The sequence below is a fragment of the Macaca nemestrina genome, chromosome 11 (assembly GCF_043159975.1).
Source record: "Macaca nemestrina isolate mMacNem1 chromosome 11, mMacNem.hap1, whole genome shotgun sequence".
In the NCBI taxonomy this organism is placed as follows: Eukaryota; Metazoa; Chordata; class Mammalia; order Primates; family Cercopithecidae; genus Macaca; species Macaca nemestrina.
This window is the reverse complement of record NC_092135.1, coordinates 105,714,412-105,740,586: the sequence shown is the minus strand read 5'-3', so window position 1 is coordinate 105,740,586 and position 26,175 is coordinate 105,714,412. Positions and strand designations below refer to the sequence as shown.

Here is a 26,175-nt window from a genome sequence, read left to right as displayed (position 1 = left end):
AAAAATAAAAAATTAGCCGGGTATGGTGGCACGCGCCTATAGTCCCAGCTACTCGGGAGGCTGAGGCAGGAGAATTGCTTAAACCCAGAAGGAAGAGGTTCAGTGAGCCGAAATGGTGCCACTGCACTCCAACCTGGGTGACAGAGTGAGACTCTGTCTCAAAAAAAAAAAAAAAAAAAGCATAATGATCATGATAACGGGGGAATGGAATTAAAACTCTTTCCCTGCGTAGTCCCGGCTATTCCAGAGGCTGAGGCAGGAGAATGGCATGAACCCGAGAGGCGGGGCCTGCAGTGAGCTGAGATCGCACCACTGCACTCCAGCCTGGGCAACAGAGCAAGATTCCGTGTCAAAAAAAACAAAGCAAAAAACAAAACAAAACACCTCTTTCCCTGACGTTCAAGGTCTTAGATAGCAGGGATCTAACTCACGTTTAAAGCTTAATCTCTTCCCTATGAAAAACTTTGCTGAGGAAAACTAGTTACTCAACATTCTCTCCCCACCACTATTGCTTTATTAGTGCTCACTGCTCCCTCTGGAATGCTGCTCTTACAAAGGCTGTCTGGCAGTTCTGTCAAGGATCATTTCAAATGCTACTTCCTCCATGATACCCCTCTTCTATGAACTCTTTTCTACTCTGATGAAGTTTCTTTCCTCTTTTTTTTTTAAATTAAAGATTTAAAAAAAAAATGCTTATTTTATGTACAGAGAACTGTCATGGTTTTTCATTAGGTAGATGCCTTGGATAGTCTTTTGAAGGAACATCATTTAGTTTAACTTAATGAAACCGATATCCTTCACATACTGACAGAAACACTGGCGGCACATATTGAGGCCGTATTTCCGGATCAGACCATGCTGGTTTGAGCAGACGCGACAAGAGCCAGAACCCTGGCCAAATTTTTGCGGGTGGCCCCAGTACAGTTGTTGGTGACCCATCTTGCTCTTGCTCTCAGGAGTTTAATGAGGTAAAGGTAATTTTTTTTTTTTTTTTGAGGTGGAGTTTCGCTCTTGTCGCCCAGGCTGGAGTGTAGTGGCGCAATCTTGGCTCACCGCAACCTCTGCCTCCTGGGTTCAAGCCATTCTTCTGCCTCAGCCTCCCGAGTAGCTGGGATTACAGGCGCACGCCACCACACCTGGCTAATTTTGTATTCTTAATAGAGACAGGGTTTCTCCATGTTGGTCAGGCTGGTCTCGAATTCCTGACCTCAGGTGATCTGCCCGCCTTGGCCTCCCAAAGTGCTGGGATTACAGGCGTGAGCCACTGTGCCCGGCCTGAAATCTGATGTTTTATTCCTACAGAGCTAGAGCCATTTCCCTGACTAGTACAGCTTGGTATCCTTTTAGTGCTTGGCTCATTTCATTTCATTTCATATGGCAGGTGCTCAAAAAGTATTTATTAAAAAGGAACTGAAAAGTCAGAGACAAACACAAAGAAAATATAAATTAGGTTATACTGTTAGAAAATAGTTTGAGATGTCTGATGACACAAAAATACTCTCTCAACCCTATTTTTCATTGAGAAAAATGCCTCTTCCCCCAAGTCATTTGTTTTATAGGTTAGGTGCTTACACTTTGAGATCAGTTGTCACTTGGTTCTTGGCAAAGAGAAAATAAGATGTTTTGAGAATTGACGGTCATTCCGGTTGAATATGGATGCCAAGTTTTCTTCTGGGTAGAAGAGCCAGATGGCATAACTGTGAACAGATAACAGCAGGATGAAAGCTATCCCTCTTTGATTGTCAGATACTTGGGTCAGACTTTCAGATGATACATAATTAGTGGACAGGGGCCCTTGGCCAATAGCACATCCATTCACATTTCAATTAGAGGTGCATGGTAAGGGTATGATATTATTGCTGGTATTATTTCTGTAGTTGAGCTAAGTACTGAAAAAGGGAGATAGCCCCAAGCCCAAAATGTCATCAGGCCAAAATGAGACTGGGTCACCCGCCTTCCAAATCAAACTTCAGGCTAATTCGATATGATTGGATGTGGTATTAGAAAGTCGGAATCTAAAGCTTGAAGAGTAAGAGAGGGGAGATGATCAGAAGTGTGGAATACAGCTTTTGTTTTGTGTATTAAAGTTATGCTTCAATCTCCTCTCAGAGTGCTTTTTTTTTTAACCTCTTTCACCCACTTTATTTGTCCTACATCTCAATAAGCAAGCTTCCTGTGAAGCCATGTTTCTCTCTCCATTCAGAGACACGTTCCCATGATTTCTTTCTGCTTGGATTGTATGATTTACCTGGCTGGGCTCCTGTTCCACCAGATTGTTTCCCATAAAAATGCTGATAAACATTTATTTTTGAAAATATTTTCCAATTTTTTTTTTGTTTTTTCCTTAAACAAAAAGCCAAACACATACTTTCTTATAACAAGTAGACTAATTATGATTCAGATCTGTTTTGGGGGACCCATTAGTAGTCATAAAAATCAACTTACTGAGGCTGGGTGCAGTGGCTCACTCCTGTAATCCCAGCCCTTTGGGAGGCTGAGGCGGGTGGATCACTTGAGGTCAGGAGTTCAAGACCAGCCTTCCCAACATGGTGAAATTCTGTCTCTACTAAAAATACAAAATTAGCCAGGTGTGGTGGTGCATGCCTGTATTCCCAGCTACTTGGGAGGCTGAGGCAGGAGAATCACTTCAACCTGGGAGGCGGAAAATTGCCGTGAGCTGAGATCACACCATTGCACTCCAGCCTGGGCAACAAGAGCAAAACTCCATCTCAAAAAACAAAAAAACAAAGAAAAGAAAATATCAGTGTGTTATAGTAATAGGTAAATATCAGTTCATGAAACGCCTATTTATGTCACTTATATGTTGTTATGTTCTATGAGGCAAAATAAAATTTTTTCTTTTTTTTTGGATGGAGTTTTGCTCTTGTTGCCCAGGCTAGAGTGCTGTGGCGTGATGTTAGCTCACTGACACCTCCACCTCCCAGGTTCAAGCAATTCCTCTGCCTCAGACTCCTGAGTACCTGGGATTACAGGCATGCACCACCACCCCCAGCTAATTTTCGTATTTTTAGTAGAGACGGGGTTTCACCATGTTGGCCAGGCTGGTCTCAAACTCCTGACCTCAAGTGATCTGCCCGCCTCAGCCTCCCAAAGTACTGGGAATACAGGTGTGAGCCACCATGCCTGGCCACTTTTGTCTTTTAAATTAGGTAGGAAAAGAGTTACACACACAAACACAAACCCATTTATAATGTTATTTATATTTACCTTTGCAGTTTTATTTTTACCTTTACTGGTGCTCTTTATTTCTTGGATTCTTTATTTCTTGGATTCAATTACTGTCTAGTGTTCTTTCATGTAGCTGAAGGATTCCCTTCAGTATTTCTTTTTTTGTTGTTTTGAGATGGAGTCTCGCTCTGTCGCCCAGACTGGAGTGCAGTGGTGCGATCTCAGCTCACTGCAAGCTCCGCCTCCCAGGTTCATGCCATTCTCCTGCCTCAGCCTCCCGAGTAGCTGGGACTATAGGCGCCCACCACCACGCCCTGCTAATTTTTTGTATTTTTTAGTAGAGACGGGGTTTCACCATGTTAGCCAAGATGATCTCGATCTCCTGACCTTGTGATCTGCCCGTCTTGGCCTCCCAAAGTGCTGGGATCACAGGCGTCAGCCACTGTGCCCAGCCCAGGATTCCCTTTAGTATTTCTTATAGAGCAGGTCTACTAGTGATGAATTTTTTCAGTTTTTGATTATCTTTGTTTATTTGAATGTCTTAATGTCTCAATTTTCGAAAGCTATTTTGCTGGATGTAGAATTCTTGTATGATGGTCTTTGTTTCAGCACTTTGAATATGTCATTCCACTGACTTCTGGCCCCTACAGTTTCAGATGAAAAGTAAGCTGTTAATCTCTTTGAGGATCTGTTGTACATTATGTGTCATTTTTCTCTTGTTGTTCTCAAGATTCTCTCATTGTCTTTGACATTAGATAACTTGACTATAAGGTGTTTCAGTGTGCATATCTTTGAGTTTATCCCACTTGGAGTTTATTGAGTTTCTAGGATGTGTAAATTAATATTTTCCATTAAATTTGGAAAGGTTTTGGCAATCATTTCTTCAAATATTATTTTTACCTGTTTTTTTCCCCTCCCTCTGTGGGACTCCCATTATGCATATGTTGCTTAATTTGATTACCTTAGTCAAAATTTTTATTACAGGCATAAGTACTCCTATAGGTGCATTCTTTAAGTGGAACTGCTATGTTATGGCAGTGACATTAAGAATTTTGATAAGGTTGGGTGTGGTGGCTCATGTCAGTCATCCCAGCACGTTGGGAGGCCAAGTCGGGTGGATTACTTGAGGTCAGGAGTTTGAGAACAGCCTGGCCAACATGGCAAAACCCAATCTCTACCAGAAATACAAAAATTAGCCAGGCATGCTTGTAATCCCAGGTACTAGGGAAGCTGAGGCACAAGAATTGCTTGAATCTGAGAGGCAGAGGTTGCAGTGAGCTGAGATTGCACCACTGCACTCTAGCCTGTGTTACAGAGTGAGACTCTGTCTCAAAAAAAAAAAAAAAAGAAAATAATTTTGATACATATTGTCAATTGTCAATTGCCTTCTCAAACCTTTATAACAATACATCTTCATACCAACAACGTATGAGCAAGCCCATTTTTCTTAGGAAATTTTTGGTTGATTACACTGAAGATGCTTTTTAAATACTAGATAAAGAACTTATTTTTAGTTGGCTAGAGTTCCTTAGATGTGGCTTACTTCCTCTCAGAATCTTCCATCAATGCTGCTGTTACCTACTCCTCTAGTTCCTTCTAGAATCATCCTTGAAAAACATTCATGAAGTAGGGGAACTACTGTTCAGTAAACTGAGCCCACTGCCCTCTCATGCAAACTGATACAATGAACAGCCAGAGAAGCACACAGTGCTGGCCGTCTTTCTCATTCTCCTCAATCTCCAATGCCTCAGAATTAGTAGTTAATCCTTTTATTCAAAAATTGCCATTGGAAAGACACAGTGCTCATGCTTGTAACTCCAGATCTTTGGGAGGCCCCAGCAGGAGGATTGCTTGAAGCCAGGAGTTTGAGATTGGCCTGGGCAACATAGTGAGACTCTGTCTCTATTTTTTTTTTTTAATTGACATTTGAGTAAAGGAAAGCAACAGGAGGAGACTTGGCAGGACCTATCCTATGCTGTTACAGTTTTTTTCCAATTATCCAATTGAGTAAAGTAGTATATCACATCATACTGTGTGATATAGTTTGGCTGTGTCCCCACCCAAATCTCATCTTGGCTTGTAGTTCCCATAATCCGCACAGTGGGCGGTAATTAAATCATGGGGGTGATTACCTCCATACTGTTTTCGTGATAGTGAGTGAGTTCTCACGAGATCTGATGGTTTTATGAGGGGATTTTCCTGCTTTTGCTCAGCACTTCTCCTTCCAACTGTCACATGAAGAAGGACATGTTTGCTTCCCCTTCTGCCATGATTGTAAGTTTCCTAATGTCTCTCCAACCCTGTGGAACTGTGAGTCAATTAAACCTCTTTCTTTTATAAATTACCCAGTCTTGGTCAGTTTATAGCAGTGTGAGACTGGACTAATACACTGTGTAAACATGTAAGGTCTCGATATGTATTAGACCATTCTTGCATTGCTAACAAGGAATACCTGAGACTGGGTAATTTACAAAGAAAACAGGTTTAACTGGCTCATGGTTCTGCAGGCTGTACAAGCATGGCACAGACATTGCTTGGCTTCTGAAGAGGCCTCAGGGAGCTTTTATTCACAGCAGAAGGTGAAGTGGGGACAGGCACTTCACATTGCAAAAGCAGGAACAAGAGATGGGGGCAGGCAGTTGCCACACTTTATAACAACCAGCTCTTGCAATAACTCACTATTGAGAGGACAGCAGCAAAGGGATAGTGCTTAGCTATTCATTAGAAATCCACCCCTATGGGCCGGGCGCAGTGGCTCACACCTGTAATCCCAGCACTTTGGGAGGCCAAGGCAGGAGGATCACCTGAGGTCAGGAGTTTGAGACCAGCCTGGCTAAATGATGAAACCCCATTTCTACTAAAAATACAAAAATTACCCACTGCATGTGTGCCAGGCTCCTCTCATAAATATGTATAGCTTTTCACCCAAACTTGCTCAATATGTATGATACTAGCCCTGTGAGTCATAAAACCTAATCTGTCCTTTCAAGAGGGAGCACCTTTATTTGACACTGGGGACTTTCTCTTCAAGGCTTGGAAATTGATGTGGCCAATAAAGCTCTAAAATAACAATAGTAATATGGCTGGGTGTGGTGGCTCACGCCTATAATCTCAGCACTTTGGGAGGCTGAGGCGGGTGGACTACTTGAGGTCAGGAGTTTGAGACCAGCCTGGCCAACATGGTGAAAACCCTGTCTCTACTAAAAACACAAAAAATTAGCTGGGCATGATGGCGTGCACCTGTAATTCCAGATGCTCAGGAGGCTGAGGCAGGAGAATCACTTGAGCCTGGGAGGCGGAGGTTGCTGTGAGCTGAGATGGACACCATTGCACCCCAGCTTGGGCGACAGAGTGAGACTCAGGCTCAAAAAAAAAAAAGAAAAATGTATCCAGTCTCAGGTATTTCTTTGTAGCAACGTGAGAACAGACTCATACAAGTTATATTATGAAACTCAAAGGAGAGAATGCCCACCAACCATCTTGCATGTGGTAATTGCTCAATAAATGTTCATTCCTTTCTCTTTTTTTTAAGCCATGGGAGTTTCCTTCATTCCTGCTAACTTTGCCACTCTTTTTTTTTTTTTTTTTTTTGAGATGGAGTCTCGCTCTGTCACCCAGGCTGGAGTGCAGTGCTGTGATCTCTGCTCACTGCAACCTCTGCCTCCCAGGTTCAAGCAATTTTCATGCTTCAGCCTCCAGAGTAGCTGGGACTACTGGTGCCTGTCACCACGTCCAGCTAATTTTTTGTATTTTTGATAGAAACGGAGTTTCACCATGTTGGCCAGGCTGGTCTTGAACTCCTGACCTAAAGTGATCCACCTGCCTCGGCCTCCCAAAGTGCTGGGACTACAGGCATGAGCCACCAAGCCCGGCCCAAAGTTTGCCTCTTTTTGCTTTCAGCATTGGTAATGTAAAACATTTCTCGTAGGGTTACTTTAGTTAAAAAATAATCTTAAGCTTGAAACTTGTATTAGAACAATCTATGTTCTATTTGATCATCTCCACGTCTGTAATGCAACCAAATGAGTTTACTGCTGATAAAAGTTAATGGACAGAGGCTGGGCTTGGTGGCTCACGCCTGTAATCCTAGCACTTTGGGAGGCTGAGGCGGGCGGATTGCCTGAGCTCAGGAGTTCGAGACCAACCTGAGCAACAGGGTGAAATCCTGTCTCTACTAAAATACAAAAAATTAGCTGGGCATGGTGGCAGGTGCTTGTAAGTTGCAGCTACTCGGAAGGCTGAGGCAGGAGAATGGCTTGAACCCAAGGGGCAGAAGTTGCAGTGAGCCGAGATAGCACCACTGCACTCCAGCCTGGGCAACAGGGCCAGACTCTGTCTCAAAAAAAAAAAAAAAGAAGTACCCAATTCTCTATCCCTTTATCCACTAACTTTCTTTCTTTCTTTTTTTTTTTTTTTGAGACGGAGTCTCGCTCTGTCACCCAGGCTGGAGTGCAGTGGCGCGATCTTGGCTCACTGCAAACTCCCCCGGGGTTCACGCCATTCTCCTGCCTCAGCCTCCCGAGTAGCTGGGACTACAGGCGCCCGCCACCACGCCCGCCTAATTTTTTTGTATTTTTTAGTAGAGACGGGGTTTCACCATGTTAGCCAGGATAGTCTCGATCTTCTGACATCGTGATCCGCCCGCCTCGGCCTCCCAAAGTGCTGGGATTACAGGCGTGAGCCACCGCGTCCGGCTGAGCCTTGGATACTTCTGTAATGTGACTGGCGTCAAAATTATTTTTGGCATCAGATTTTTTCCTTTTCTTTTTTTAACTGTAGGTAACACTGGTGTTCTAGAAATTCACATACACTGAACACATACACACACACACACACACACACAGAAAAACCTGTCTTGAGAGAAAGCTTATCCATCCAGCTCTTTCTGTTTAAATTTTCTTTGCTCCTGATTCAGTTCTGTAAATATAGATTTATATTTAGCCACTTTTTGACTCTCCATATGTTCCTTCTAAAAACATTTCCTATTAAGGAAATTTACACAGTTGTTCTGTTAGAGAACTGCTGAGTGAACATGACTCTATACAGGTATGTGTTAGGTTTGTCTGCTGGTGGCATCGTGATTACTGAATCAGGAGTCAAGGAAGGCCCTGGAAGGAGGTTATCCTGCCACACAGCTCCCCAGCGCTTCTGGAAACCTTGTTGCTGATGTCTGGAGAGGGTCAGAAACGGTGTCTGTGGAGGCTGATTTCATATCCCTGCGTGTTCAGCTTTTTCCCACCTTCCTTCTTTGGCTAGATGTGCTCTGTGGTGTGGAGTGGGGACTGGACAGCCAGAGGAGGGGTCAGTCAGGTCACAGCACCACAGGGAAGAGGATGAATGGGAAGACCAAAATGAGCCCTCGTTAGCAGGGAGATGCGCCAATGCTTGGTCTCCCTGGGTAGGGAGAGCCTTGAGTTTCCAGTCCCAGCTGACGGCCTTGACTCCAGACCTGTCCTTTTTATTTTATTTTATTTATTTTTTGAAACGAGGTCTTGCTCTGTTGCCCAGAATGGAGTGCAGTGGCATGATCATAGCTCACTGTAGCCTTGACCTCCCAGGCTCAAGTGATCCTCCCACTTCAGCCTCCAGAGTAGCCGGGACTACAGGCGTGTGCCACAATGCCTGGCTAATTTTGTTTATTTTTTGTAAAGACAGTGTCTCGCTGTGTTGCCCAGGCTGGTCTCAAACTCCTGAGCTCAAACAATCCTCCCACCTCTGCCTACCAAAGTGCTGGGATTACAGGCGTGAGCCACTGCACCCACCATGCCCTTCTTTAAAGGAGCCCATTCCAGCCACCCCAGAGGCCTCAGGCTGCTCCTGCTCTCTATGAAGCCCCATTTGTTTGGCTGAAGCAGCAGGCAAGGAGAGTGGAAAGGTTCCTTTCGGAGTCAGTGGGGCTGCCTGTGGAATCTCTCCGCCGGCCTTTCGGAATCACTCTCTGCTTCAATTTCCTCATCTCTAAAGTGGGGTTCACATGCCCTTCTTTGCATCGTCACAAATGTGCATGGCACCAGCTAGTGCTCAATGAATATGGTGGTCATACCTCAGTCACTGGCCCCTGGGCCCCGCTTGGCCACCTGTCTGTGCCTGGGCCCTTTCTTGTTTTCCTCAATTTAGCATCATCTTAACAGCACATCTTGGATTCTCTTTTGATTCTTTTTTTTTTTTTTTTCTTTTTTATTCTCTTGTCTCTCTTTGGTTTTTATTCTAGTTGATTTGCCCCAGTAGATGGTGAGTTCTGCTTCTTTCTTCCTAGAAACTTTGTGTTTCCATGGTAGCTGAATGTTACCATATTTACTTGAGCTAAAAACCCCTTGAAAAAAAAAAATCAGCATGACCATGGGGAGGACATCAGGTATTCTTTGCTTGGGATGTTAAAGAAACCTTCCTGTAGCCTTCATCAGCTCCAGACCTGTGAGGCCCAGGTGAGTTGAGGAGTGCTGCTTCTCCTCAACGGGAGCTCTGTGAATGCCTCCAGGCCTCTCTGCCCTGGAGCATGCATTGGCAATAAATTCCCTATGTGTGGCTCAGTCCAGATCTTTCTGCCTCTAGGACCAGGCCTGTGGGCAGAACCTGCACTCTCCTCTGCTCCTCCATGCTATAGGAATTACATGGGAGGCCTGCCCCGATCCAGCGCTGGGTGAGTCACCTTAGCATTCTTCAGAGGTCCATCTGCCTGCAGATATAAGCCTCGCCCTCCAGCCTCTTCTCGCTCAGTAAATAGACGGAATGTTTCTGCCTTCAGCTTCAGTCGTTGTTTTATTTCTCAGCTTGTTTAGAACCCAGAGAAGATAAAATGAGAGGCTTTTTACCGGTGCTCCCTCACAGACCCTGCCAGTACCGTAAGTAAATGAATGAAGCTTGTGGGGACAAGACAACAAGGAGGGGAGGGGACCATGGCACACTGAGGGGAGACCATAATGCCCAAAAGGGGAAGAGCCGGCTTGGCTCTAGCTCATTGCCATCTTGTGGGCATTTGGACCCATGTTTGCCAGATATTTCAAAATTTTCAAAGAAAGCCATTTCAAATAATTATCTCAGTTTTACTATCTTGATTTTTATCTGACGTCTTGCTCTAGTTTGAATGTGTTCCCCCAAAAGGCATGTATTGGAAACTTAATCCATAATGCAACAGTGTTGGGAAGTGGGGCCTAATGGAGGTGTTTAGGTCATGAGGCTCCACCCTCATGAATGGATTAATAATGATTATGAAAGGGCTGGAGGGTGCAAGTTTGAACTCTTGCTCTCTCTCACTCCTTCTTTGTCTTTCCTTCATGGAATGACGCAGCAAGAAGTTTCTCCCCAGATGCCAGCCCCTTGATCTTGAACATTCTAGCCTCCAGAACCAGAAGTCAATACATTTCTGCTCATTATAAATTACTCAGTCTTAGGTAATTCTTTTATAGCAGCGCAAAATGGACTACGATACATCTCCCTACTTTCAAATGTTGACACTAAACTAAAAAACAAAACACCATGAGAGTCAAGTCTGCATGGGACACACAAAACACATCTGTAGATCAAGGCTTTCTGGAGGCTGCCAGTTGGGGACACTGCCTCCATCCTGCCCTGGATCCTCAGCACTGCATCCTCCCTGGTCACATTAGCATGTAACTCCACTCCCACTCCTGTACATACCATCAGGAAAAGAGCTCCAAATGCCCTGTGTCACCTGGGAAGAGGCACTGCTATAAATACATGAGCTCTTGGAATTACAAGCTAGCATTTTCACTTGACTATTTACTATTCTCCCCTTGATACTGTCTTTTGGTTTGACTTACTTAAAATGTACCCACTTTTCTAATTACACACAAATTCATCTATAAACTATGAAAAGGCAAATGGCTCCTTACCTTTTCTTGGAATCATCAAAAGATAAGACAGTCAACAGCTTCTTCCCCAGACATGTACTACACCTATGAATATTATTGAATTCTAGGTTAATGAAAGGAACTACAAATTCTTCAGCATCATTAACTCAAAGGTATCTAATAAGTCAAATTCGCATTTAAACACTTTTGGAGTGAGGTGGGCAATAATTTGATGTGATGTAACATTCATTCATTCATTCATTCATTTATTCATTCATTCAACAAATAGGTTTCCAGCCATTTCCAGCTAAAAGCCACAAATGTGACTCTAAAACCCAACAGAACACAAGTCTGGAAACTTCTCCCCTAGCTGCTGCTTCTATTTTGTTGTAGAACAAGAGCATCAGGCAAGGCTGCAGTTGTCCAGGAGCTGTGATCAAAAATGTGATTTCATCAGCAAAATGAAGAATCCAAATGTAACTATTTATGCTGCATATTCCCCCAAGGTAGCTGAGCAGTTGTCTTGTTTTTTCTCTCTGCAGTCAGTTCTTACGGAAATACTGAGAAGCTAGAGAAGAACTTAAAAAAGATGGTGGTGAAAACAGTTATACCAAGACTCTGTCTATGGTTGTCTTTCTGTGGCACCAACTGGAGCTTTATTCCTTAAGGCTTTTTGAATATCCTTAAGCCAACCCCTCAGCTGTATGGTAGTGTCTTCAGGGCAGCCAGCCTCATCCTTGAGGGCACCCAGGGTCTGTGACTCACACAGAGAGTTGGGTAGTGATGATGCAAAAATGGCTCTCCTGCAGGATGTAAGTTGTTAGTGGAGTTTGGGTAGTTCAAAGCTTTCATTCTTCTGTTTGACTTAATCTTAAGAGTTATCTTGTGCCCCTTCCCCCTTGCTCCTGGCCGGTCAGTTGACAGTTTCTCTCTTCTGCCTGGCGGCTTTTGCAGTTTCTGTTCCCTTGTTTGAAATGCCTTTCCCTTGACCCTTCAAGTGGCTGTTTTCTTCTACTTTTTAAAATTTCCATTTAAATGTCACCTCTTCAGAGCCCTCTCCTTTCCCCAGCTCAAATGGCCTGCCCTTGTGTATTAATGGAGACAGGCTATATGCTGCAATAGTGAATAAACTCCAAATCTCAGTGGCTTAACATGACAAAGATTGATTTCTTGCTCATGTCACAATCCACTGTGAGTTGAGCAACTCTCCTCTAAGCAATGACTCAGGGATCCAGCTTCTCCAGTTTGCCCACCTCTGAGGGCATGCAGATGGGGAAGAAAGGGCTCTTAGGCAGGGGCATTACGGCCTACATCATACTGGCCAGGACCCAGGCATATGGGCAAATGGCCTCAAGTTATTTCAAAGGAGGGGTGAAAAACCAGTTTTCTTCTACATTGAATTTTTTTTTTTTTTTTTTTTTTTTTTTGAGATAGGGCCTGGCTCTGTCACCCAGGCTAGAGTGCAGTGGTGAGATCATAGCTCACTGCAGCCTCAAATTCCTAGGCTCAAGTGATCCGGCTACCTTGGTCTTCAAAATTGCTGGGATTAAAGGCGTGAGCCACTGCGCCCAGCCAGTTTTTGTTTTTTCTCCTAATAAAAATTTTACTTTATTTTCTTTCTCCACTTTTGAAGAATAGATTAATTCACTTAATTTTCACAGCAAAGATAAATAGTAATATAATGATCATTTTACAGATAGGACATTGAGGTTCAGAAGGTTAGGTGACTCACCCATGGTCACCCAGCTAAGAACTGGGATTAGAATCCAGGACACCAGCCTCCAAAGCCCACTTTGAACACACTCTCTATACTGCTTTCACGTTAAAGATAACAAGAAAACTGATAACATGTCAGTTGTCTATTTACAGTCAGTGATGGGAAGTCAGTATTATAAGTATTCTTATTATTTAGTCCTTGAACAACAGTAACTTAGACAAGAGATAGTTTTGCTAAGAAGGCTAAGAAGCAGTGTAGACTAGTAGTTCTTAAAATATGGTCTGCAGCTTCTGGGGAACTCTAACACCTCTCTAGAGCATCTATGAGATTGCAACTATTTTTGTAATAATACTAAGATGTTATTTGCCCTTTTCATTCTCATTGTCCTGTGAGTATACTGTGAAGTTTTCCAGGGGCTCCCCGATATGTGATGATGTCACTGCTGTGATGTTAATCCATAATGGAGGTATGGCTGCTACCTTTATGTAAAATAACAAATAGTTTATTATTTTAAGTTTTAACTTCTAAAAACTTAACATTTCTAACACAATAAATATGAATGGTTCATATTTTTTTAAGGAGTGCAATAATTTTAAGGAGTGTAATAGATCCTGAGATCAAAACATGTGAGAACTGCTGCTGGGTTAGACAGTGCAAGGAAATGTGTTTTCTGATATCAGCTTAATCTCTACTGTATAGCAATTAAGGATCTCAGTTAAAAAAAAATCTTTAAAAATGTCTGTGTCTCAATTTCTTTCTTTCTTTCTTTCTTTTTTGAGATGGGGTCTTGCTTTGTTGCCCAAGATGGCATGCATGGGTGTGACCTCGCTCACTGCATTCTCCACCTCGTGGGTTCAAGCAATTCTCCTACCTTAGCATGCTGAGTAGCTGGGATTACAGGGGTGCACCACCACGCCTGGTTATTCTTTGCATTTTTAGTACAGATGGGGTTTCACCATGCTGGCCGGGCTGGTCTTCAACTCCTGACCTCAGGTGATCCACCCGCCTCAGCCTCCCAAAGTGCTGGGATTACAGATGTGAGTCACTGTGCCTGGCTTTCAATTTCTGTTTCCTTTTTTTTTCCTTTTTTTTTTTTTTGAGACAGAGTCTCGCTCTGTTGCCCAGGGCTGTAAGTGCAGTGGTGCAATCTCGGCTCACTGCAAGCTCCGCCTCCTGAGTTCACGCCATTCTACCTTAGCCTCCCGAGGAGCTGGGACTACAGGAGCCCACCAGCACGCCCAGCTAATTTTTTGTATTTTTAGTAGAGACGGGGTTTCACTGTGTTAGCCAGGATGGTCTCGATCTCCTGACCTTGTGCTCTGCCTGCCTCAGCCTCCCAAAGTGCTGGGATTACAGGTATGAGCCACCACGCCCGGCCTCAATTTCTTTAAAGTGAGATTATAGCACACTTTTAATACTACCTATATTATAACATTGAATAAAAGATTAATTTAAAACATCTCATAGTAACCTGGATTAGAATCAAGAACTCTAAAAAACTTACAGAGGAGCATTAATAATAAATTCAAAAATTTCCTCAATTTTCTGTCTCTTTTCCCTAATTCCATTATTTCTCAAGAATATTAGGAAAATGGGTCCAATTTGTTATCAGCACAAGATTCAATCACTGAGGTCTTCTGTTTATTGGAGATTAGTAGTCTAATCAATTTACCTTCATTGATTTACTCAATTAATGAAAACTGGGTACAGGTGAAATTCCACAGCAACAAAACCCATTCTAACTGCCTGCTGTGTGAACGAATAGCTCTCAAACTTGGCTGATGGTTGAATGTGTTGTCCTATGTCGTTGTCATTATGGTAAACTTCAGTTTAAATAAAATCAAGTGGCCACTTTCTTCTAGTTCATTGCAATGGCTGTATGTCATAATAACTTGATATTAATATTCATGTTACCTTATATAAAAAAATTGCTGTGTGGCACAAAGTAGCCCATTATCATGCACGATTAAAGGCTTGATAACAATGGATTCATTTAAATTATTCCAACTTTTTGGAAACTTAAGATTCTAAATAGTAAATTAAAAAAACAGAGCCAGGCGCAGTGGCTCATGCCTGTAATCCCAGCACTGTGGGAGGCTGAGGCGGGTGGATCACCTGAGGTCAGGAATTTGAAACTAGCCTGACCAACTTGAAGAAACCCCTGTCTCTACTAAAAATACAAAATTAGCTGGGTGTGGTGGCGCATGCCTGTAATCCCAGCTACTCCGGAGGCTGAGGCAGGAGAATCACTTGAACCCAGGAGGTGGAGGTTGCTGTGAGCTGAGATGGCGCCATTGCACTCCAGCCTGGGCAACAAGAGCAAATCTGTCTCACAAAAACATAGTAATAAAAAAAAAAATAAATAAACCAGGTGAAATTATCCCATACTCCTGTGGATTAATAGTGGCTAAGTGCTATTGAGTAAGTAATAACTCTGTGCAGGTGTACACATGGTGATTGGTATGTTTCAGTGCATTCACTACCACTTCCCAATACTCCAAAGATGTAGGCATTATTATTATTCAATTTTTTTTTTTTTTGAGAAGGAGTCTCCCTCTGTCACCAGGATGGAGTGCAGCGGCAGGATCTTGGCTCACTGCAACCTCCAATTCCCTGGTTCAAGCGATTCTCCTGCCTCAGCCTCTTGAGTAGCTGGGATTACAGGCATGTGCCACCACACCCAGCTAATTTTTGTATTTTTGGTAGAGACAGGGTTTCATCATGTTGGCCAGGATGGTCTTGATCTCCTGACCTCGTGATCCACCCACCTCAGCTTCCCAAAGTGCTGGGATTACAGGTGTGAGCCACTGCACCCGGCCCTATTATTCAGTTTTTTACAAAAGTGAAGAAATTGATCTTTGCAGGATTTAAACTCAGTATGAGTCAATAAACCCAGCTCTCAACCACTATCCTATGCTTTTTTTTTTTTTAAGACTGTGTCTCACTTTGTCATCCAGGCTGGAGATCTCGGCTCACTGAAGTCTCCTCAACCTCCCAGGTTCAAGTGATCCTCCTGCTTCAGCCCCTCAAGTAGCTGGGACTATAGGTGCACACCATCACACCTGGCTAATTCTTGTATATTTTTGTAGAGACAGGGTTTACCACGTTGCCCAGGTTGGTCTCGAACTCCTGGGCTCAAGCAATCCACCCCTCTTGGCCTTCCAAAGTGCTAGGATTACAGGCGAGAGCCACTGTGCCCAACCTATCCTATGCTTTTAAAACAAATCCCTAACAGCTATTTTATTTTATTTTACTTTATTTTATTTAGAGATGGGGTCTTGCTATGTTGCCAGTCTGGACTCAAACTCCTTGGGCTCAAGTGATCCTCCCACCTCAGCCTCCTGAGTAGCTGGGACTGCAAGTGTGTGCCATCACACCCGGATCAAATTCAGAGTTTTGAAATAGAAATCTCATTACAAGTTTATCCTCATTTGCTTGTCTTTGCTGTTTTGGTTTCTGACTATTGCGGGTTGAATTGTTCCTCCCTCTGCCCCGCTCCCCAAAAAGATACGTTGAAGTCCTAAACTCCGTCTCTGTGACTGTGACCTTATTTGCAAATACGCACATTTGCAGATGTAATCAGGTAAAGATGAGGTCATACAGGATTGCGGTGGATCCTAAACCCAGTGACTAGTGTTCTTCTAAGGAGAGGGAGAACTGGTGACACAGACACATAGGGGTAGGACCGCCTTGTGAAGACGGAGGAAAATTGGGGTTAACGTGACATCAGCTAAGGAACACCTAGGGCCACCAGAAGCTGCAAGAGGTAAGGACGGATTCTGTACCGGAACCTCTGGAGGGAGCATGGCCCTGCTGACACCTTGATCTTAGACTCCCAAAGCCTCTAGAACTGTGAGAGAATCATTTTTTTTTTCCTAAGCCACCCAATTGGCAGTCCTTTTTATGGCAGCCATGGGAACTAATACAATGACTTTCTAGGCTGCGGTCCCACATGAACGTAGAGTCCAAGAGAGACCTTGACTTTTGTATCCCCAGGGAGACAGCAATCAAATGAACAGATGACCTGAGCACACTGAGCTCATAATTTAGTCTGGGTTCTTGAGTTATTTTGGTGGTTAGTTTTGGAGTGAGATCACTGTGAATCATAAAAACCATAATAATGAGACTGCCTGAAAATTTCTGGAACAAGGTAGAATATTAAAAAAAAAAAACAGCAGGCTTTTGAATTGAATGTAATGATGACGACAGTAGGTTTTTAGGGGAGGGTGGTAGAGTGATCATCTGCAAAGGCTGGGCATTGACCAATGGGAGATATGGTAATATCTCCATTTTGCAGATGAGAAAGATGAGGCACAGAAATGCTAATTCATTGGTCAAGATGGTCCAGCTAGGAAAAGACACAGCCAGGAGTTACATCTAGTTCTTTGACTCCAGGCTGGTTTTCTTCATTCTTGTGCTATATACTGTGTTACTCTACGGTATGTGCTGCAGTGTTCAAGGAGTGTGTGCATACATCATGAGTTAGGTATTATCACCAATTCCATTTTACACTTGAGGAAATGGAGGCTCAAGGAGTTTTAGTGCCTTGCCCACGGTCGAATGGTTAGAGAATAGCAGATGTGGGACTCAAGTTCAAGTCCTGCAATCTCAACCTCCCCACTCCTTCCACTACACCGCTGTGACTGCTGACCAGAGGACTTGGCTTGTGTGGAGTTGGTACTCTTGAACATGTTGAATCTGAAATCACAGTAAAATGGTTAAGTAGGCAAAAGTGCAGGAAAAAAGAAAAGCAAGCCTTCTGAGAAGCTGCACTAGCCTAGGAGAAACCTAGAGGTTGAGTGGAAGTAGTGGGAGCGGGGGAAGGGGGTAAGACTGGAAACTGGTGGCCCAATGTCATGGGAAGGAACCCTGCAGACAGAAGGGCCTCTTGGGTCTAGTGCCATAAAGAAGTCTGGGAGGTCCAAGACAGTGGCAAGACCTGGTGTTGGCCAGGAGTAGCTCGTCTCAGTAGGGCGCAGAGAGCAGAGACAGAGTCCAGGCAGCTGACTGAGCAGTGCAAACCCAGAGGCAGTAAGCTTGGATCACTCTTCAAATCCTGCTTGTGACGGAAGGAGCAAGTCAGCATGGTGGAGAGAATGAACAGAGTTCGAGTCTTCAGCTAACAGGGGACTCTCATACACATGTAAAGGCAAAAAGGAGATGGTGGTGGGAACAAATTAAGGGGCAAATCTCCTCAGGACTGGAGAGGGGACAGAACACTCAGGGTCATTTGTGGTGGTGGTGGTGGTGGCAGGGGCAGGCAGCGTCTGCTTTTTCGTCCTGGAATGGACGGAAGGATGGAGCCAGAGATCATGCTTCCATTTTACAAACATGCACTGATGTTTGTGCTAGCTCACTTCGCTTGCAGACGGCAAGTGTGGTGAGGGGACTGATGTCTTTGAAACACAAGCCATCTGTTAGGATCAGGTTGTTTGGCAAATAGGATGGAAGTCAGCCATTATCAAAGCAGGTCTGAGGAACTTATAGAATGTTTATATTCTGATTACATTACTTCCTAAAAACAAAAAACATCCTTTTCACTGGGACTCTGGTTGCGTGTCATAGGCACTCCAGCCAGCTTAAACAAGAAAGGAAAATGTCTTGTCAGGTTAACCTGGGTTCCCATGGGACCTGAGAGCCCGGGTGCAGTCAGCAAGGGCTCAGGACAAAACAGGCATCAGGAAACTGGCAGCTGGCAGCTCAGCCCCAAGTTTCTGCTGGTGTCTCTGTAGAATGGTTTCTTCACCTATATCGCACGGTGAAGATGGCCCATACAGGCATGGCTTTATATCTGTCCTTTGCTCAAGGGACCAGCCCAGACTGGATTGTTTTTCTTCTTCAGAAGACAAAAAAAAAAAAAAAAAAAAAAAAGGCTGCTCAAATGACAGCTTAAGCTAATTACAGAATTTAATGGCTCAAATAACTGAAAATTCCAGGACAGCTGGATCCAGGTGGTCAAACATCATCAGGAGGCAGCCTCTTTCCCCACCAGCTCCTTCGCTGGCCACATTTGCTGCTAGTTTTGTTCTCTTGGGACCAGATGACCAATAGGACCTCTAAATTTCTATCCTTCCCCAACAGGCTGGTTCTCTGGGTCTCAAGCCTCAGAATGGGCTCTGGTTAGGCCCAGCTTTGGTTACCTGTTCATGTCTCACCTGCCTGTGGCCAGGTGGAAGGAATGTGTTCATATTGGCCAGGCCTGGGACATGTGCCTGATCAGGTAGTGAGGGCTGAGGATAGACCCAGTCCAAACACATCACAGTGTAAGCAAATGCTCTGCAAAACATGTTTGTTGGGCGCAGTTCTAAGTAGATAAGTTAACTCATTTTAATCTCAGGTTATCTTTTTACTAATATAATAATATATTGTTGTTTACTAATATAATAATCATATTATCCCTATTTTATAGATGGGGACATTGAGACACAGGTTAATGCATTTCACCCAAGCCCTCATAGCTAATAAATTGCAGAGCTGAGTTGATGCAGAACTTAACTCCAGAAGCTGGGCTCCTGACCATCAGCAGAAGAGAACTGCTGCTACCAGGAAAATGAGAAATAGATGCTGGGCAGGCAGTAACAACAGATGTCTGACAGCCACTCTGCATTCTCCTTCTGCAGAGAGAATTACGTACCCAGTGCAGAGTTGGGTATCCACCCTGGCCTAAAAAGGGAACACGCCTAGTGGGGACATAGGGATCAAGTTGTGCCAAGGTAGTAGCAAGGTGGCTGCTTCTACTATGACCTCGGACATGCACTAGTTCCAGAAGATAGGAGGGACAAAGGCCTAAGTGTCCTTCTACCATTATTTTTGCAGTCAGGAGTCATAGGATTGGAAAAAGTCCATTTCAGTCATTCAGATAAAAGTAAAAATCACCTTTTTTTTTTTTTTTTTGAGACAGAGTTTCACTCTTATTGCCCAGGCTGGACTGCAATGGCACGATCTTGGCTCACTGCAACCTCTGCCTCCCGGATTCAAGGGATTCTCCTGCCTCAGCCTCCTGAGTAGCTGAGATTACAGGCATGCGCCATCACACCCGACTAATTTTGTACTTTTAGTAGAGATGGAGTTTCTCCATGTTGGTGAGGCTGGTCTCGAACGCCTGACCTCAGGGGATCCGTCTGCCTAGGCCTCCTAAAGTGCTAGGATTACAGGTGTCAGCCACCTCGCCCAGCCAAAGCACTATTTTATACACTGTTACATTACGATTAAACTGCACTTCAGAATTACAAATAATGCAGAAAGTAAAGCTATCTTTTTGCATATTCTCAACAAGACTGTCAGGAGAGGCCAGGCTCAGTGGCTCATGCCTGTAATCCCAGCACTTTGGGAGGCTGAGGCAGGAGGTGGGGGGAATCACTTGAGGCTAGGAGTTCAAGTCCAGCCTGGGCATCATGTCAAGATTGTCTCTACACAAAAAATAAAATTAGCCAGGTGTGGTGGTGGACACCTGTAGTCCCAGCTACTTAAGAGGCTGAGATGGGAGGATTGCCTGAACCCAGGAGGTCCAGGCTGCAGTGAGCCGTGATTGCACCACTGGACTCCAGCCTGGATGACAGTGAGAAGACCCTGTGTCAAAAAATAAAAAAATAAAAAGACTGTCAGTGTTCTTTTTTTTTTTTTTGTTAGACAGTGTCTTGCTGTGTCACCCAGAATAGAGTGCAGTGGTGTGACTTCAGGACTCACTGAAGCCTCCACCTCTGGGCTCACATGATCCTCCGACCTCAACCTCCCAAGTAGCTGGGACCACAGGTGTGCACCACCATGCTCAGCTATTTTTAAAAAAACTTTTTTAGACATGGGGTCTTACTATGTTGGCCAGGCTGATCTTGAACTGGGCTCAAGTGATCCTCCCACTCTGGCTCCCAAAGAGTTAGGATTACAGGTGTGAGGCACCACACTCGGCCGACTATTCTGAACAATACATAATCTGCCACATACCAACTTGTTTTTAGGATTAAAAACTTATTTTCAAATATTCACACTGGACCACTGGCTTATTTTGATAAAAACAGAGCTCTGCTTAATGGCTACACTGCTACGCAGGTTGCATAAGTTCCTCAGTATTCCTTTTGGTGCTTCCTGAGCCATCTGATACAACTTAGAACATTGGGAGGACAAGACGGTAAATGACAGCTTCCTAGAGAACCCGTAAGTAAATATAATGAGGCACATGTTCTACGTTAGAGCGCTGGAGAGGTGGGGAAGGTTTTGCTTTATTTTTTGAGGTCATATGCATGATTTCGGCAGAAAGGATGGAGAATAGGAAGAAGAAACAGAAGCGGCCCAAGGTTCCAGGACAGGCTTCAGGGATGAGCAGCCTGGGGTCTAGGGAGGTTTAGTAATTTCCCAAGGTCATCCCACTTAAAGAGTCAGAGGAAGAATTTAAAGTTTCCATATTTGTCTGGCCCCAAAGCCCGTACATATTCTTTCTTGTGCCCAATGCTGGTTCTCCCTGCAAAAAGGGGCAGAGAGAGAGAAAATAAGGGCAAGAGTTAAAGTGAAAGCTGAGAGGCAAGCGCAGGAGGTAAGAGAGAAAGTAAATACTAAGAGAGAAAGCGAGAGGACCAAAAAAGAAAACGAAAAAGGAGGTGAAGACCCTCATTGGTGGTCTTCCAAGTTCCCTTGTTACCCTCAAAGCCGCAGTCCCCAGCCTTCCGATGGAAGATTAATCTGGAGGCCGGGGACGCCGCCTACAGGACGGAAGAGGCCGGGAGAGGGAGGTTCAGGCCCCCGCCAGGCTCCCACCGCGGGCAGCAGACGCGGGCCCCGGGGGAGCTCTTAAAAATATCTGCGCTCCGGGCGGTAGGGGTTGGGGAGGTGGCGGTGGCTCACGCCTGTAATCCCAGCACTTTGGGAGGCCGAGAAGACCGTATCACTGGAGGTCGAGAGTTTGAGGCCCGTCTGGGCAACATGGTGAAACCCCGTCTCTACTAAAAATACAAAAAAAGCCAATTAGCCGGCCGTGGTGGCGGGCGCCTGTAATCCCAGCTACTTCGGAGGCTGAGGCAGGAGAACTGCTTGAACCCGGGAGGTGGAGGTTTCAGTGAGCCGAGATCGCGCCACTGCACTCCAGCCTGGGCGACAGAGCAAGACTCCGTCTCAAACAAACAAACAAACAAACAAAAAATCCCACAAAAATTTCTGGTGTAGGCCATTTATCCCAGCTACTCGGGAGACTGAGGCAGGAGAATCGCTTGAACCCGGAAGGCGGAGAATGCAGTGAGCCGAGATCGCGCCCTTGCACTCCAGCCTGGGCGACAGAGACTCCGTCTCAAAAACAAACAAACAAACAAACAAACAAACAAACAAACAAAAAATCAGCGCTCGGGGCCCCCTTCCATGGCCGGCTCTCGGGGCCGGGTCGCGGGTAAGGGAGTTTACCTTAGCTCGCTCTAATGTGCAGCCGCGCTGAGTGCGGCGGGCGACGTGGGGCGAGGGGGCCCTGGAGGAAAAGGAAGCCTGCCTCGGGAGGATGCCGGCCCCCGCACGGTCCCACTCAAGGGGACCCACTTCAGCCGCGCTCTCTGCCAGGGCCTGCGGCCAGGGTGCCAGGCCCTAGACACCTTCCACGTCCAGCGTGGGTCGTCACGGGTAGGTGAGCCTCGGCATCGGGAGGAGGGAGACGGGGGCACTGGAGTCTGCAGCGCCGCCCGGGGCAGGGGCTGGGACCGAGCGCGCGCCCGCAGCTCCGCGCTCCCGACTGCAGCCGGAGCCCGCCGCGTCCCCCGACCCATTTAAAAAACTTAACACTCGGGCGCCCACGTGTTCACTTCCCCCACCGCGCTTTAGTTGAGAAGGGTTTTGTGACTTTTCCACTCGACTGCCGCCAAGCGGGCTATTACGCCGCTTCGGACCCCATAGTGGAGACGCGGGGACCAGAGTGACCACGCATTCTTCGGAGGTAGCTTTCTTCATCACCCGCTAACCCGCCACCTTTAAAAAACAGGCACAAGGCGCAAGCGAGAAAGTCAGAGGCAGAGAGCGGCGGAGCACATGCTAGAAAGGTAAGGAGCACATTCAGCGCCAGGTAGGTGGCTTTTCCCTCCGGCTGGGAGAGCCCGGGGCACCCCACGCTCTCCCTGCGCACCCGCGGCTGCTCGGCACCCCGGTCTCGCTCTCGCTCCTGCCCCCACAGCGCTTCCCTCGGCGGCCGGGGAAACGGATTAGGTCGTCCGTGTACTTGGGGATGCACGCGGGAAAACCCCGGTCCCCACTCCCCGCAACGTCACTCCTCCTCCGCGCCACGGCCCGGCTCCGCCCTAGGCTCCGGGGACACCTGCAGGGGGCGGGGTGCCGGGAGACCGGAAACGCGTGGCTCCGGGCCGGGGCGGCCAGCCTCCGCCTCCACCTCGCGGGCTCTTTAAGGCCGGCGGTTTCCGCAGCCAGCCCGGGGCGGGGAAAGCTGAGCGCGCGGGCCCCACTCGGGGCCGCCTCCCGAGCCGTAAGTACCGGCGTGGCGACGCCTCCGCCGGGCCTGGGCGAGTCCTGGGCGCTCCGCCGGGAAGCTCACGGCGCCCCGCATGGCCGGGGGGTCCTGAGAGGCCCTGTGCCCCGCCTCGCCTGGTCTCCCTCTCACCCCTGAGGGGATGCCGCAGCTCCGGGGCCCGCGGGCAGGAAGGGCGCACTGGTCGGCCCGGGAGAGGGGTGAGTGGGGGGCAGCTCTAGGGGGACCTCGGGGAGGCCTCCGAGCTCCTGCTGTCCCCGTGAGCCACTCGGAGGCCCCCAGTGTCGCTCCAGTCCCGGGAGGACGGAACTGCGGCGACCGTATATTTCTGGCTTATCAAAACGCTAACACCCAGTTTAAGGGCAGGTTCGGTCCCATTGTTATCACTATTGAAGCAGCCGATGGAGGAGGGGAGGTGGGTGGCGAAACCGTAACAAAAGAACCCGGGCCGCCCGGCTGGCTGCAGCTGCAGTCCCGACTCCCGGGTCTGGATTGGAAGCGCTGCTTTCTCCGCTGCCCTGGGGCCCTGGGCGGTCACCGCCAGTTCCACCGCCTGTGCAGCTCTGAATTCACGGAGTGGTAGCAGTGCAATGTGTAGGGTATTCTGCGGAAGTTGGAATGTTCTGGACTTTTTTTTTTTTCCTTCCCCGAAGACATCCGTTGACACAAATGCCGAGCCAAATCTCACTCAGGTTCGAAAGAGCCATGCAAAAGAAATTGGACAAAGGCTTCCTTCACCTGTTTCTTTTTTTTCTTTTGAACTTGTAAAACAACCGTAAAAGCATTTGGAGTTAGTTAAGAGATAATGTATTTTTTGGCCAGAGCGTCACCCAGGATTCTTTTGCATGACAGGTCTGAGCAGAGGGCAGGGTGCAGGCGGAATGGCCCTGGTGCCCTATGAGGAGACCACGGAATTGGGGCTGCAGAAATTCCACAAGCCTCTTGCAACCTTTTCCTTTGCAAACCACACGATCCAGATCCGGCAGGACTGGAGACACCTGGGAGTCGCAGCGGTGGTTTGGGATGCGGTAAGTAAGCCCTGTGGGACCTCTGAAAACGTCCACACTTGCTTGTAAGACTGACTTTTAAAATTATTTTTAAAACAGCCTTATTGAGATGTAATTCACATACCATACACTTCACCTTTTTTTTTTTTTTTTTTTTGAGACTGAGTCTCGAGTCTCGCTCTGTCACCCAGGCTGGAGTGCAGTGGCGCGATCTTGGCTCACTGCAAGCTCCGCCTTCCGGGTTCATGCCATTCTCTTGCCTCAGTCTCCTGAGTAGCTGGGACTACAGGCGCCCGCCACCACGCCAGGCTAATTTTTTGTATTTTTTTTTTTTTTTTAGTAGAGACAGGATTTCACCGTGTTGGCCAAGATGGTCTCGATCTTTTGACCTCGTGATCCGCCCGCCTCGGCCTCCCAAAGTGCTGGGATTACAGGCGTGAGCCACCGCGCCCGGCCAGCTTCACCTATTTAAAGTGCACAATTCAGTGCGGTTTTAAAAATTTAGCATATTCCCAGAGTAGTGCAACTATCACCGCTTCAATTTTAAAACAGTTTTACTATGACTGCCATTCCAAACCGGTATCCCTTACGTCACTCCTCTTGTCCCCCCACATAGATTACATTTTTAAGGTGAGTAAATGAAAGCTGAGGAAAGTTAATGACTTGCCAGTAATTACCCACTGGGTAAGAGAGGATCGGAAGGAAAGCTCCCAACTGCTTTGGACACGAATTATCTCTCTCTCTCTTTTTTTTTTTTGAGACGTAATCTCTCTGTGTTGCCCAGGTTGGAGTGTAGTGGCGCAATCCCGGCTCACAGCAGCCTCCCCTTTCTGGGGTCAAGTGATTCTCACACCTCAGCCTCTGGAGTAGCTGGGGCTACAGGTATGCGCCACCACACCCGGCTAATTTTTGTATTTTTTGGTAGAGATGGGGTTTCGACATGTTGGCCAGGCTGGTCTGGAACTCCTGACCTCAAGTGATCTGCCCGCCTCAGCCTCCCAAAGTATTGGGATTACAGGCGTGAGCCACTGCCCCGGCCGAGTTAGTCTCTTTATTCACAGAGTATTGTAAAGTGGCAGAGCCCAAAATGAAGATTATGTGTTTTAAGTTTTCCATAGTTATAATCGTTAAAAAATTGTAACTGCTTTTTCACTTCTTCCTCTTGCAGCAATGTTCTGACTTGTGCCCCTAGCATCTAGCCCAAACCTAGGACTCAGTGGGAACTCAATGTTGAATGCATGATTGGCATAAATATAGTTTGACAGTTTTAACATTGTTAGGGATGTTAAACACGTAGGAATAAAAATCTCAGTATCGTAGTAATACCACTTCTAGGAATCCAGTCCAGGTAATTACATGAAAATTACTCTGGTAATAATAAAGATATAGGCCTGGTGTGGTGGTTTGCACCTGTAATCCCAGCACTTTGGGAGGATGAGGTAGGTGGATCACTTGAAGTCAGGAGTTCGAAATCAGCCTAGCCGACATGGTGAAACCCCATCTCTACTGAAAATGCAAAAATTAGCTGTGGTGGCTGACACCTGTAGTCCTAGCTACTCGGAAGGCTGAGGCAGGAGAATCGCTTGAATCTGGCAAGCGGAGGTTGCAGGGAGCTGGGATTGCACCACTGCATTACATCCTGGGTGACAGAGTGAGCGTACATCTCAAAAAAAAAAAATAATAATAATGATGGGAAGTCTCCTAAATACCATGAGGAATTGCCAATTATACTCACAATATGTGGCTGTGAGAAATAAATTATAGTAAGTTATGTTAACTTTACATACTTCTTTCTGTAGGGTCATAAGCAAATGCTAAACCACACATCAAGTATCCAAAACTTTGGCCAGAACTTACCTTCTGATGCCCAAAATGTATGGTGAGGGCCCCTGTGGGGCGATGACCGTCAGTGACACAGCTCAGAGAGCCTTGGGCAATGTGTTGCTTTTTCCCTATGGGTGAAGTTGTGGCTTTGCTGACTTGAGTTTGGTTTAGGAACTGGGT

At 46.1% G+C, this 26,175-nt stretch overlaps 2 protein-coding genes across 17 annotated transcripts in view; one reads left to right on the top strand and one right to left on the bottom strand.

The window, feature by feature from the left end:
* Positions 1 to 768: 768 nt before the first annotated feature.
* LOC112424321 (small ribosomal subunit protein uS14-like) lies at positions 769 to 939 on the bottom strand. The gene has a single exon (XM_071072471.1). It carries the CDS (start codon positions 937 to 939, stop codon positions 769 to 771), a length of 171 nt encoding a protein of 56 aa, XP_070928572.1.
* Positions 940 to 9,525: 8,586 nt separating this feature from the next.
* LOC105468008 (methyltransferase 21A, HSPA lysine) overlaps positions 9,526 to 26,175 on the top strand; it is a 61,711-nt gene continuing 45,061 nt past the window's right edge. For 8 of the 16 annotated variants that reach the window (XR_003015043.2, XM_024788581.2, XM_024788579.2 and 5 more), the window contains exons 1-2: positions 23,023 to 23,364; positions 24,017 to 24,192. Coding sequence is in view for 15 of the 16 variants with exons in the window: in XM_024788581.2 (XP_024644349.1) it covers positions 23,307 to 23,364; positions 24,017 to 24,192 (234 nt within the window). In the remaining variant the exon portion in view is untranslated. Of the gene's footprint in view, positions 9,615 to 9,741; positions 9,830 to 9,959; positions 10,032 to 20,850; positions 20,869 to 22,457; positions 22,725 to 23,011; positions 23,365 to 23,414; positions 23,531 to 24,016; positions 24,193 to 26,175 lie in introns of those variants that run through there. The other 8 variants (XM_024788583.2, XM_071073314.1, XM_024788577.2 and 5 more) reach the window with 7 other exon arrangements.